The sequence below is a fragment of the Rhamphochromis sp. 'chilingali' genome (assembly GCF_963969265.1).
Source record: "Rhamphochromis sp. 'chilingali' genome assembly, chromosome: 17".
In the NCBI taxonomy this organism is placed as follows: domain Eukaryota; kingdom Metazoa; phylum Chordata; class Actinopteri; order Cichliformes; family Cichlidae; genus Rhamphochromis; species Rhamphochromis sp. 'chilingali'.
Window position 1 is genome coordinate 26966391 of NC_137944.1, and position 14201 is coordinate 26980591.

The following is a 14201-nucleotide window of genomic DNA, read 5'->3' on the forward strand; positions in this document are numbered from 1 at the left end:
AGTGCTAAAAGCATCTTTAGTGACTCCACACAGACCATATATAAATATATTTGTTTGTTTGAATATTTGTGGGAATAACCAAGGGGGGTTATTATATCCCGTTCTGTATAAAACAAACGCTAGATTGTTTGGTTATAACAATAAGAACCCTTAGTTGTCGCCCTTATTTGAATCAGTGAAGTCACTTCATTGCTTTTGTGCACATTTACACAGTTGTGTCCATGTTTTCTGTATGTGTGACAGCTTTTTTCCAGTCTGTAAAGTGGGGCAAACATGCCCAGACAAGAAAAAACGCACCACATGAAATACACAACTCTGCGTGTTTTTCCTGCAAATGTTCGGAGGAACATCTCCTTTAGAGGCGCTGCCTCTTCTGTTATTTTTATGATGTCATATCTCACTGCCTGCAGATATGTTGTTACGAGGGGAAGAAAAGTACTTAGTTCTTCTATGTTTTCCCCTCTGCCTCTCTTCGTATATTGCTGCCCTCTGCCTCTCGCACTCCTTATATGGGAAAGGAATTAGTTGCGCGAACAAGGGCGGAAACGTGGCGCGGTGAGCGCTGGGTAAATTCAGCGACATACAGGAAGAAAGAGACGAAGCCCAGTCTGCTTACTGCACACTCCCACAGCAGCGACAACATAAAGGACCGAATCACTGCTCGACCAGTTTAGCAGGTAAGCAGCCGGTGTGCTGTCCTTTTTGGTATTTGCACTGCGGGGTTTGTGACTCGATTTACGGCTTTCTGCAGAAGCGGAAAATCAAATCTGAGACGAGAGAGAGAGAGAGAGAGCGCACAGCCGCTTCCTCCTTCACCGAGAATCATTCAGAAATTACATCTAGAGTTCGGTGTGATGCTAACGCAGCCGGCTAGCCGAGGTTAGCCGCAAAAGCTGACGCTGGTCTGACTTAAATCGTTAACATGTCTTCAGCCCTGTAGTCAGCCTTTACTTCGTCTTGCTGTGCTCTCTTATTAAAAGTGGAAACTTCTCTTTTTAGTCTTTTTTTCTTCCCTTTCCTCCTCTGCAGAGTAGTGCAGCATTAGCTGACACAGGGAGGGGTGTGTGTGTGTGTGTCTCAGAGGAGAGAGAGAGAGGAAAAAAATCCAGGAAATAGTCAAACTGACAGCAGACGCTCAACGGCAGGGAGGGGACGTATAAAAACACCACCCCAGCTTTTTAAAATATGTGTCGACTTTGAATAAGGTGGTGTAATTAAAAAAAAAAGAGGTTTATCTGGGGTTACGTTAGCTAGCTCTGGTTGTCGGCGTTGGTGTTGTGGCACATTTTGTACCCCCTTTAAATAATTTCTAAGCGGTGTAACGGCTCTTCAGGACGGCTTAACGCTATTTCCTAATCTGTAACTCTTCAGGACACTATAACGTTACTTGAGAAAGGTGTTTCTTAACCTCAAGAGCCACGAGTACACAATAAAACTGTTTAACTGAGGTTTGAGTGGTGGGGCTAAAGTTGTAACGGCTAGCTTTAGCCGGTGATCGCATTATCAGCAGCGGCTTGAGCGCGATTTGTTTGAGCTTTGAGCCCACCGAAGTAGGTCTGGGAGGGCGCCCTGCTTTCCATGTCTGCCACGGTTACAAACAGTGTTTCCCTATGCAAATAGATTTGGAAGAAAAGCTAAGGTTGCAAATGCAGGAGTGGACGCTCGCTCCTTTATGTCTGGACGTCTTGCCCCCAGGCAGACACACAAACCCTCACACAGGCCTAACTAACCTACTTCACTGCCCCTGCGTGCTGATGGGAGCTCTGTGCACAACATTTCTTCCATATAGACAACAAATGAGGTCGATGAGATCAGTTTGATAGGGTTATAGGCAGATTTCAGATTTTTAGTTACAAAGGTATTATTCATTAGTACAATACACTAGAGGACTAATGAGAGACTGCCACTCCTCATCTAAAGACTACTTGGAATTTGTAGTCAGACGTTAAGATTTTGCATAGACTGGGGTCACTATTTGCAAGGAGACAGGTAGATTCATTTTAAGCTAATTTCCCATAGTGCACTGCGTGGAAATGTACAAAAAGCTAAAGTTGCTTAAGGCAGGCTTTTGGCCACACCTGCTCTTGTTTGTGCAGTGGTTTGTTCTGAAAAACCAGCCCAAAAGGGAATAAAAAGGGGAGTAAATGCACCTGTTGGTTGTTGATAGTACTAATGTGTTTGAGTTTTAATATTTGCATAAGTTGAGACAAAAAAAAAAGAATTGCAATATGTAAACTACGTGAGGAAGACCATGCTGATTGAGCTTTATGATCACTTTACACCAAATGATTGAGATAAGAGCATGCAACAACTTTACAAAACTCCCAGTTTTATTGCAGCATCAGTCATTTGTTTGCACTGTTTGAAAGTGTGCCTTCATACTCCTGGTATGAACTACAAGCTTCTATAATTGTACATGCTACAGATTTAGCTTTAATCTAAGGAAAACAGAACTGAAGGAATGACTCCCTGGCTGCCGTCACGTCTCTGGTTTTGTCTTCGTCTGTAGCGTTTCCTTGGTGGTCAGCACTTGGCCTGAGCCTACGCCGCCACTTTGCTTTGGTGCACATAAAAATAAGCATTTGAAGTGAAGTAACTGGGCATAAAGTAAACTCAAATGTGCTTTGCTCTGGGATTTGCAATTTGCTAGATATGGATAAAGTTTGTTAGTGTTGGTGTAAACAACAGTTAGCCATCTACAGGGCTGGGTTTGTGTTGTTGTTGTTTTTTTCCAGCTGTTACACCATTTAGGGGCCGCTCCCTCCCTGTGCTGCAGGTGAGTCATGTCTCATGAGACCAGGAAGTGCTGGACTCTGGTATATGCAGGTATAAATGCTCACTGCCGTGGTGCTAAACAGAATGTGGGTCAAGGGTAGAGAGGGCTTTTGTTTCCTGCTGTGATCTAATTCATCTCAGAGTCTGCTGCACAAATTAATGCGTAACTCTCTGTGAAAGACAGAGGAAAAGGGGAAGTTTAGGTATTGTGTGCTTCTTATTCAGTCTGCTGTAAAAGGAAGAAATAGTGCAGTCTTTTAAAAATAACTTCATGTAATGTCTTGCCACCTCACCTGCTGATAACTCTATTGAATGGATTCACCTAACAGCCTCAGGGTTGATATAATGCATAACTGCCTCTCCTATTTAATGATCAGAAATCAAGTCGAAAGGCTGATTTTTAGTGATGCAGTATTTTACCTTTATTTAACCAGGAAGTCTGACTGAGGTAGGAGTCATGCAGACTCAAAGCATTATTAAAACTGCAACAAATGCAACATAAAATATCAGATCCACACATGATACACACCCACATACACAATAAGTTGGTTCTTAAGGAAAAAGACCCATGCATCTTGTTCACCATGTTCCTTATGATGGTTTTAAACTTAAACAAGCTTTTGCATTTATTTATTTTTTTTTAAGTTTAAGATGTGGGGTAAGAAAATGCTGTTGTCATCAGATCTGTCTAAAACCTCAGCAGATGAACAATCAGCTGTTTGGAAGGGAAAAAAGAAGTATACAAAGTTAAACTAAATGGCTGCTTGAGTGACCATAACTCAAATCTCAAAATAGTTACTGATTATTTTGCTGCTGATAAACCGATGAGTGACTGTGGCTAATTGGAACAGTATTGAACACCCATTGATATGACTTCAGAGCATCTTCAGAGTGCCGCTTCTCAACATGAAGGATTTTATAAGCTGGTCACAGCCAAAAATTTAACATCTCGGTCATTTGATATGTAAAGATTTCACTGAGGAGTGAAAGTGAGATGTTGGCTGCAGCATTATCTTGCTCATTAGTGAGAGTGGTCTGTGTGGATCCATTCAGCGACAGCCAGGTATAAGGACCCGAGACTGGAGGGGCTCTCAGTGGCCCAGGTAAGGGCAGTGTCAGCTTTCAGCTGCCTCATGTAATGTTAGCCTTTCTCTTCAGGTGTGCGTCTGGATCTGTGAGTACTCCTTTATGTGTTAGACTTGGAGTCAGTTACGGTAATCATGTCTTTTGAATAGTTAAATCAGGAGTGTGCATGTTTTTTTGCTTCAAAGGTGCTGCTGACCTTAAGTTGTTTTCTTGTGCGATGTACCTGGATGTTTAAAACTCATAGCTGGGATCTCTCTGTAGTAACTCACAACGATCTACATAGCTTTACGCAGCAAGTTCTGGCCTGCTCTTCCTCTTTTGTTACTCAACCTCAACACTAATAGGTGGATTTTTCTGTGACTTCCTTAAAGCTTGCAAATGAGCATATTTACATCTTTTGGCTCAATTTATTCAAACAGTCGAGGGTTCTGTCCTTGTGGCCGATTCGGCACAAAACCTTCATTATGTCTGTGCAGACGGTTTGATTCCCAGCTGAAATTCACTCTGTGCTGTTTCTTAATGGGAGGATTTTATCATCTCATGACATCATTGTTAGTAAAGTAGTCATTACTGTTATACTCCAAAGGTGGAAATGTGGGTGTAGGGTTGTCCAGAAAAAATGTGCCAAAATCACATTTGATTGTGTGATGCCTAAGCATCAGGCAGTGTTTTGTTTTTTTTAATTAAATATTTAAATAGCGCTCCGTTTCGGAGGAAGTAAGACAAATTAAAACAGACAAAACTTAAGAGTTTACCTGAAGTTGTTGAGCTACATGTCATCACTAATGAAAGCGCCTAACCTTTCAGAGTCCTTTCTCGTTGCCAAAGAAAGAGGCGACAATGTAACCCTTGTCATAAAAATGCTGGACAATCGGAAGCTATCTGGTGGTTGCCAGGTAGTGACTGACTGGTCTTCAGACCTGACTGAAGCTTCAGTATATGTGCAGGTGATCTATGTGAGCCAAAAAAATTCAGGCTTTAGAGTACTCTAAATACTCAGTTTTTCCTAATATTGGCTCTTGGTGACATCATTGGCTTCATAGTGTAGTTAACACATTCACCTTACGCACAAATGGTCCTGGGTTTGACATCCAGATTTTAAAATCACAAATGGTTGTGATTTTAAAGTCACAACCATAAAAAAAGGAGAGGAATAAAATGTTAAAAGTTTAACAGTGTATAGGTGTTGCTTTAGCAGCTGGTGCATTTTGGAGCAGTGACTCCGTGGATGTCCCCACAGAGCCTTGGGCTCAGGACTGATGGAATTTACACCACATGAACGCAAGCAGACAGTCGTGTACTCATGGAAACTTTAACCTGTGGTTAAAGTAACCTAGGGGTTAAGAGTAGAGGCTAATCTCTTTATCTAGTACTCCTGTGAAGCTAGTACTGTCTGGTTTGTAGCAAGACAGAAAATTCATGATTACAATTTAAATCTGTTGTTGTGGTCATTGATTAATAGTGGTGTGGAGGGTACATTATATTGAGGATGAGGTCTAATTAACTTGAGGGATTTATTTATTAAATGAATAAATAAATGTCAGCACTATGTCAGATGGGGGAAGGATCCAACTGTTTGCCGTATGTGGTTGAAATGTTAGTTGTGACCTGTAGGAGGTTGTTATGCACGCAAAATGTTGTTAAAGCTTTTAAAGTTTCTGCAAAAGCACCTGTTGGAGACCTGTTGGATTAAGCAATAAATGCTTTGTTTAGTTTTAGGAGAAAAAGAAAAGCTTCAAATGATCCGCCACTGATTTTATCCTATATTATAATTATTAATATTGATAATCAGAAACATCAGTTTTTTTGGACTGTTTTCCCCACACAGTTTCTGGACAATATTGCTATGAAGGAGTTTAAGAGCAGCAATAGAAGAGCCCTTCTATTCTATTGCTGATATTCTATTGCAACATGATCTAAACCTGAAATATGGGACTTGTTGAAGTAAATGCACACATGTAAACTTGTTTCTGGTACAAAAGACAAACATGGGCAGCATTCAGAGCACTGTTGCTGTTTTTAATTTTTTTTAAAAATTGCATTGTAGTTTTAACACAACAAAAACAGGTTCTGGGATCGCAATACTGAATAAAGTTGTTTTTTCGAATCGAAACTGATGAAGGATAAACTGAATGGCAGTTAGTGATTCAGTTTAATGTAGTTCTGCACTACAGAATTTCCCAGAGGAACCCACCCGAGGGATTAATAAAGTTCCATCTAATCTACTTCACTAATGTAGGTTCAGATTGATGCAAGCAAGCACTTCTAAAGAAATGCATCCTCCTGTCTATGTTACTGTTGACTGTATATAAACAGGACGGATCAATGATCATTTTCTATCATGATTTCTTTCTTCCTGTGTTTTAGTCCCTGGGACTTCTCTCCCAATAGTGGTAGCCAGCGTGACACAGCTAACCTTTTTATCAAACACAAAAATGTCCTCTCTTTCTGACAGGTATGGCAGAGTTGGCGAGTCTGGTGCAGCGGTTGGAGGTGGCGGTGGGCCGCCTGGAGGCCATGTCAGGCCCTGGAGGCAGCGCTGGAGGTTCAGATGGAGGAGGTATTACTGTTAAAGAATACACTGAATAATATGTGTAGAGATCAGTGAGTGAAGTTTGCATTAATACATGAAAATGTATCACTGCGCTGAAGTCAGCTTCTGGCAGTGTGGACAGCGAAACCGGAGCCTTTTTGAAAACGATGACAGATTTTAGTCATGTGATGCAGTCATGTGACCAATTAAACTAAGATAGCGGAGGGCATTATATAGCTGTTGTTTTGTTTGCGCTCAATTTTGACAGCCCTATTAAAGATTAATATCAGTTTGTAAATGCTCCAGATAGCTTTTCTTCAAATTCTTTAATTCTCACTCACTTTTGCAACTTTGTACTTTTGTGTTACTCACAGCAACAACTCCACCTCATTGTTAGTCCATTTAAAAAACTGTGCTGAAGTCAGCTTCTGAGCTCACAAAAGCCACTAGATTATTTGACTGAGTGGGGTCATTTATCACTAAAATGTTCTGATGTTGATAATTATGGCTTTCAGTCAGTTACTGTTGGCGTTTGCAGCTAGGCTTCTGCAGCGGTAGATTTAGCTGCTCTTGGTGTGTTAGCCATGGTTCACTGCAATGTGTTGCTGTGCTGAGCGTTACTTGGGGAATTTCATGCAGATTAGACCCAAGTAGTTGTTAGTAAAGATATCAGTTCCACATTAATGTAATGTAAATGGTAAATGCACTATAGCGCTTTACTTAGTTCCTAAGGACCCCAAAGCTTTATACTACATTCATCCACCCATTCACACTGGGGATGGCAAGCTACATTGTAGCCACAGCTGCCCTGGGGCGCACTGACAGAGGCGAGGCTGCCGGACACTGGCGGCACCGGGCCCTCTGACCACCACCAGTAGGCAACGGGTGAAGTGTCTTGCCCAAGGACACAACAACCGAAACTGTCCAAGCCGGGGCTTTAATCTTTACATGTATTTCTTTTTAATCCCCGTGGTCTTCTTTATCTTTGCAGCTGTATCTGCGCACGTCGAGGGCTTCGATGAGATCATCAAGGGTCCTCTGGCGGAGTACCTCTCCCTCAGCCAGAAGATAGGGGGCGACGTCCAGAAACATGTAGGTCACAAGTTCAGACATTACACATTTACATGAGGCATTGGTCACCAGTCCTACTGGAGCTGAGTTTAATTCTTTCCTAGGAAAGATGATTCCTGAAAGGTTACTTTAACTGCAGCAGCCATTGTAGAAATATTTACTGTCTACAAGTAAACGTTTCTTCTTTCCTGATGAGCACATTGCAGTGTATCTTGGTTTTTTGCCTCCACCTGCAGATCAGAAGAGCAGGTGCAGCCTGTGGAAGGACTAACGCAGCCTTTTGTTTGTGCTTCATGCAAAACTCTGCAGGGAATCTCGTAATTGCAGTTGACGCTGCTGATTTAATCGCTTCTTTTATACAGCATTGTTTTACATTTACAGTGATATTCCTCATTTTCCAAGTCCATGATTTATTTATTTTTTTCCCCTGCTGGCAAGACTTGAATATTTCTAAATATGAAGCCCCTTGAAAGCAGTTTCTGTTAAGTGTTCGTGAAAGATGATTAAAAAATGGCACAATGATAAATTAATGTAACATTTCTTTCCCTCTTTTAGGCAGAAATGATGAAGCAGGGGTTCACCACTGAGAGACAGCTTCTCATCACAGCCTCCACTTCCCAGAAGCCCTCTGATGTGAGTTAAACACACTCCGTAAAACTTTAAGTTGAGCAAGCACCGCATTGATTGATCAATTTCAACTTTGTGCATTATTTATTGTGTTCGTCTGCAGTTTAAATGGACGAACCCTTCTTTCTTTTTCCCTCTCTGTACAGGTTCTGTGTTGTGATATTTCTGCCTCATTTTATTTCGATTTAAAAATCTGCTGTAAAGATTAAATATTCAAGCTCGGCTTAGTTGTGATGGAGAAAGCTTAGTGGGATTATTGGCCTTGTTAATTTGCTTCAGAAGTTGGAGAATTTGAAGAGGGTTTTTTTTCTTTCTTCTTCTTCCTTTTTCTTTTTTCCTCGAGTTGTGACTCAATTCTATACAAATTCTTAAGTTTCAGGTATCTGCTGATATCGAGTGCTAAACTTTTGTCCTTTTTCGACTCTTCAGGCAGTTTTGACGACTCTCCTGCAGCCCGTGTCCAGCGTGATCCAGCAGGTGCAGGCGTTTCGGGAGCAGAACCGCAGCTCGCCGTTGTTCAACCACCTCTCCGCTGTCAGCGAGAGTGTGCCTGCCCTTGGATGGGTTGCCATGGTGAGTCCAGGGGCTGAGAGAGGTTAACGGGTAGGAAAAGAGCCGTTTTGGCACCACTCTGTGTATGTGGATAAATGAGTGTATAATGGGCGGAAACAGGCCTCTCTTTGATTCTGTCAACAGTCTCTGATGAGCGACGGTTTCTTGGCTGACGTTAAAGCACCAACAACAGAGCTTTGCTGTTACAGTAAATGATTCATTCATTGTTTGCTGTTGTGTTTTTTGAGACTTATGAATAATGGATCAGATTTTCAGATACACATGATGAATGTCTTCATTCTCTGTCCGCCTACCTCTGTATCCTTAAACTTCTCATTTGCTTTGCAAAACATTTGTGACAGCAGTACATATTTCAGAAGAACAGTCATTCTTTTTTCTTTATTGCTAATGAGAGCTAGACAAGGAAGCTGATTAACTGATTAATACGTCTTTATCTTAGTTATTTATTTTTTTAGTCATGTTGAGACTGATTTTTTTTTTTACCTTTGGACAAAGCCTCTTTTTGCAAAGATTGTGGGTGTAGCTTTATAGCAGTAGGATGGATTAGTCTTTAATTAAAGGCTTCACTTGTGGGGAAGCAAAGATTTTAAGTTCTCAAAATGTTGAGCTTTAGTTTTATACTTCCCCTTTCTTTAAACATACCTGACTCCTCTGCATCCATTTAATCCGACTCTAAAAGACAGACAGGAAAAACCTGGCCCACAGAGTCCTAAAGGAAAACAAAACATTAAGGGGCAGGAGGCATGTCAAAGCAAATGACTGCAGTGATTCTCCACTGCTGTTTAAGTTGATTTTAATACTGTTTATTTCATCAAGTGACCTCTTTAGTGGTACATGTCAGGTAGGGATCTACCAGCAATCTAAATGCTGACATGGTGCTTGTGCTTTTAAATTGTTAGCTACAGGTTACAATTAAAATCTTACTAAGTTCAAACTTAGTTATCCAGTGTTTGCGGTTTTTGTTTGTTTGTTTTTTGTTTTAACGTTCTCTGTGGACATTTGGACTAAGTGGTTTCCCACCCATGATATACGAGATAAGACTGGCTCTATTTATCCCAAAATTTGGGGAAGTTCCTGTGTTACCGCAGCCAAGAACACTAAGTACAACCTAGATCAAAATGCTTAAACAAAGTGGACTGGACTGCTCAATATAATAAAAGCAATATGACAAAACAAACTGGCTCAGTTAGGCAAAAACTACACACAGGGTATGTTTTACGAAATGAATCTAAACCTTTTTACTTCGTGTCAGGCTCCCAAACCAGGCCCGTACGTTAAGGAGATGCAGGACGCCGCCACGTTCTACACCAACCGTGTGCTGAAGGACTACAAGGACAAGTCAGTAAAACCTCCACTATTAAAGCCTGTTTCCCTCATTGTCCGCAGCAGATGGGCCGTCCAAATTTAATTTGTATACAAAGCTGCTGGGATTTCTTCCAGTTTGTTCTTATCATTTTAAACTGTATCATATGTTTTTATTTTTTATGTTGAATCTAATAAACAAAAGGGTCAAAAGAACTTTTAAATGCAGCCAAACAGTTTGCTCGACCCATCTGTCTTCCATCCTTTCTTTTCCTTTTTCAAGTTATGGTGCCCCATGGTTTTACTGAGTCAGCACTGCCACATGATACACTGAAGCATGTCGGTGGCAGACTTCCTGGGTTTAAACTTGTAATAAAAGCCTGAAAGTGAGGCAGACTGTTTGTGCTCTCAGCTCGTGTTCACATGTCATACAGCAGGCAGGCAAATTGCACAATGAGGAAAATCTGAAATAAAAAATAAAGTTGTGTTGAGTTCTAAGTAAAGGAAGAAAAACTGCTAGAGCTAAAAAACGATGCCATAAAATCATATGTCGTCTTCACAGGGACAAGGTGCATGTGGACTGGGTGAAAGCCTACATCTCCATCTGGACTGCGTTGCAGCATTACATCAAAGAGCAACACACCACCGGACTGACCTGGAGCAAGACTGTGAGTTTCCAAAGGAAGGAGGAGGAGGAGAGAAAAAAAATTAAAAAAGGAAATTACTGCAACTTGAAACATAAAAAGCAGCTCTCAAATGATCAAATGCAACCTGACTCATGAATTAACACATTTACCTTAGGGCCAGTTTTACTAATACTTTGTGCCAGAGCAAACTGGTCTTTGGCATTAGAGAAAATTGTACTGTCTGTACTTAGAGTTATAAGGTTGCATGATTTCTGCAGCTTGCCCTGTTGCATATGTATTTCTGGGACTTCCTTTCTTGTGGTGCACAATGAAGGAAAAGCAGGAGCTTTTAGGGTACAAAACAATCCTGAAACTGAACTTGAGCTCTGTTTTTGCTAAACTAAATTTAGCCCTTCAGAATAAACTTTATTTTTGTTTACACACAAAGTTGAGGCAAACACAGGGAGAAGTGGTGTAACTGCCCCTGATATGCAAACAGTCCTGTTTTAAATTATAGAGGGGAGAATTACTCCAGAGTTTGTCTCGTGAGTGTGCTCTCCTTTGTCTGCTTTAAAGGCTAAAAGTGTGTCCTTCATGACCTCATTCACCCTGTTAACCGTTTTCTTCTCTTCTTCCTCAGGGTGCAGTAGCTTCAGCCGGTGCTGCTCCACGCAGCGCTCCTGCTGGCGGTCCTCCCCCACCTCCCCCTGGACCCCCTCCTCCCGCTGACCTGAGCGGACCCACTGGCGGCGCTGGGGACGCCGGTGCTGATAATCGGAACGCCCTGTTCGCCTCCATCAACAAGGGGTCTGACATCACCCGGGGTGGGTAGCTACAGCTCCAACCAACAGTGATGAGAGGAGCTGATACTTTTTTTTTTTTCTGGCCTCAATTTTGAGGATTTGAGTGCAGCAGTAGTCATGTAGCAGAGCTACATGAATCAATACAAAAAGGCTTTGTTGATGTAAATCATATAAAGGAGTCTCTGGTCCTTCTTTCCTTTTGTTAATCATTACTCTATGTGAGGAGTAGTAATCAGTATTGATGAACCTCTCTGGACAAATAAGTTGATGGGAGAACGTGGTATGAAGGGCAGACAGTGTATTAAGACGGACCTTTTTATTTCAGTTATAATCTTTTATGCTCATTTACACTTACTAATATATGGGTTCCATTCCTTTTATTTATTTATTTTTGTTATCACATAAATTAGATGTGCTTTGGATTAAGTAACGCTCCCTCTCTCTCAGACTAACAGTGCATGTTTCATCTCTCCCTGACCCCTGCAGGACTAAAACATGTGTCCGATAACCAGAAGACCCACAAGAACCCCAACCTGAGGAGTCAGGGCGCTCCAGTGCGCTCTGGACCAAAACCCTTCGCTTCAAGCGCCGCCAGACCTGCTGCATCCGCCACACCAACCCGTACGCTCCCCCCTGTGCTGGAGCTGGAAGGAAAGAAGTGGAAAGTGGTACGTTGAAGGGGCCAAAATGACCAGAATAGATTTTTAAACTTGCTTCTGGCTCAGACAAACAGACCTTTTTTTTTTTTTCTTTCTTAATTCTTTTTCTCTGTTTTCTTAACTTGCTTTCTGCAGGAGAACCAGGAGGATGCTCAGAACCTGGTGATCAGCGACACTGAGCTGAAGCAAGTGGTTTATGCTTTCAAGTGTAACAAGAGCACCCTGCAGGTCAAGGGCAAAATCAACTCCATCACTTTAGGTAAGAAAGGAAACTCACTCCTCAGAAACACACACGTCGAGGGCTCTCGTATTGCCCCTGATATAATGCCCAAACATTTATTTATATTTGCCGACACAGCCGCCATAAGTGAATAAAAGGCAGAAGAATGAGCTCGGTGCTTAGAGTCTCTTAAATATACTTATTTATTTTTCTCTGACAGACAACTGTAAGAAAATGGGCCTGGTGTTTGATGATGTTGTGGGCATCGTGGAGATGATTAACTGCAAGGATGTCAAGATCCAGGTGTGATTATTTTATTTTATTTTATTTTATTTTATTTTGTTTCTTTTCACTGTTTGTTGCATTTCATGAGATCACTGAATGATTTTTGCTGCCCCGTCATTCTTCGGCTCTTTGTAGTTTCTCTGCTGAGGATTTATACATTTTTCATGAGCTCTGTTTATTATTCATGTAGTTAAATATTGGAAACTACAAGCTGCTCAGTTTTTGGCAGCTTCACTGTCAGCTGGGTGCAGTGTTGGGCTTGAGGAGATTTGTAGAAGCTGATTGTAGATCGGCATTGTGTATCATCTACCTGATAAAGTTACTGGCTTTTAGCCAAAGGGTCTACTGTTTATTTTTTCCTTTTGTTTCCAGGTTATGGGGAAGGTCCCAACTATCTCCATCAACAAGACAGATGGCTGCCACATTTATCTGAGCAAGGACTCTCTGAAGTGTGAGATCATCAGCGCCAAGAGCTCAGAGATGAACGTGCTGGTACCCAACAAAGATGGAGAGTTTGTGAGTATCTCTGATTTCATTTGTTTAGCAGAGGAAGTTTAACGTGACACAAACAGGACCTCACCTGACTGTGATAAGAAACCTTACTGCTTCTGTAAACCTTATGGGGTATTTTTGGCTTTGTAAATGCTGTCATCACTAAGTTTTCAGTGCTGCTGCTTTTATTTAATCCTTATTTCAACCAGAAAGTCAATTGAGATTAACATCTGTTTCTCAGGGAAGACCTGGACAAGTAGGCACATACCTCAAGTTAAAAATCAAATATACTATGAAAATAAAGTGAAAGAAGTCAATCGAATAATACAAATAGAAGGAGCAGTAAGTCTTTATGAGAGCTTTGAGCTCTCCTGGGTAGACAAACACGTTCAGCCTCGTTAGGTACTTGTTAGTGTCTGTGAGGCAATCGTCACATCAATTATGAATTTCTCTATAAAAGGTCTTGGATAAAAGTCCAGCCTTGCAGAAGTTTGAAGTCAAAGTCGTTAACATGCAAACGGTCACATTGGTCCAGCGAGTAGTGTGCATTTGATCTTTTGAGCTGCTTTCAGCTTCGCATGCGCGGCATGTTTAATTAGACCATGAAGTGTTCCTTGAACTGTGCATCTTTGAGCAGGTTTGTGGTGTAGTTGCTTTTAGGATTTTTGTTAAATAATGAGAACATGAGGTTAAGAGCAAGGGGGCAAAGCTCTCCCATCCTCGTTTTAGTGCTGCTAGGAACCTTTGACCAGAACAGCCCGTTTATCGAGTCTTCATCCTGAGCCGAGCTGATCAGCTGCTGACTATAAACGACAAGAATTCAAAGCTGGTCTGAAAAAGCTTGTTGATCTGACAAAAAACCCCCGTGTGTCTCTCCCTTTCAGACGGAGATCCCTGTACCCGAGCAGTTCAAGACAGTCTGGGACGGCAGTAAGCTCGTCACCACAGCAACAGAGATCGCCGGATAAACTGGGGCAGCATATTAAAACGGCCGCCCCTCCTCAACGCCATCCCCACTCGTCTATTTTAATTTTTTTTTTTTTTGCAGAGTCCTGTCTGACTGATCGACAACCCCACCAGCTAACTCTCACACTGTACACTGAGATTCAGACCTTTCCCCTTCTTCCTTATCAGCCAATCACAGTTTAA

The 14201-nt window shown here is 41.6% G+C and overlaps 1 protein-coding gene across 1 annotated transcript; it reads left to right on the forward strand.

Annotated features, from left to right (window-relative positions):
• Nucleotides 1–521: 521 nt before the first annotated feature.
• Nucleotides 522–14096, forward strand: cap1 (CAP, adenylate cyclase-associated protein 1 (yeast)). The gene is made up of 13 exons (XM_080862672.1): nt 522–677; nt 6317–6421; nt 7386–7486; nt 8021–8098; nt 8522–8665; nt 9918–10003; nt 10530–10635; nt 11234–11417; nt 11883–12064; nt 12191–12314; nt 12496–12578; nt 12933–13076; nt 13937–14096. The coding sequence occupies exons 2-13, from the start codon at nt 6319–6321 to the stop codon at nt 14018–14020; spliced, it is 1419 nt and encodes a 472-aa protein (XP_080718798.1). The 5' UTR covers nt 522–677; nt 6317–6318; the 3' UTR covers nt 14021–14096.
• The last annotated feature ends 105 nt before the right edge of the window (nt 14097–14201 follow it).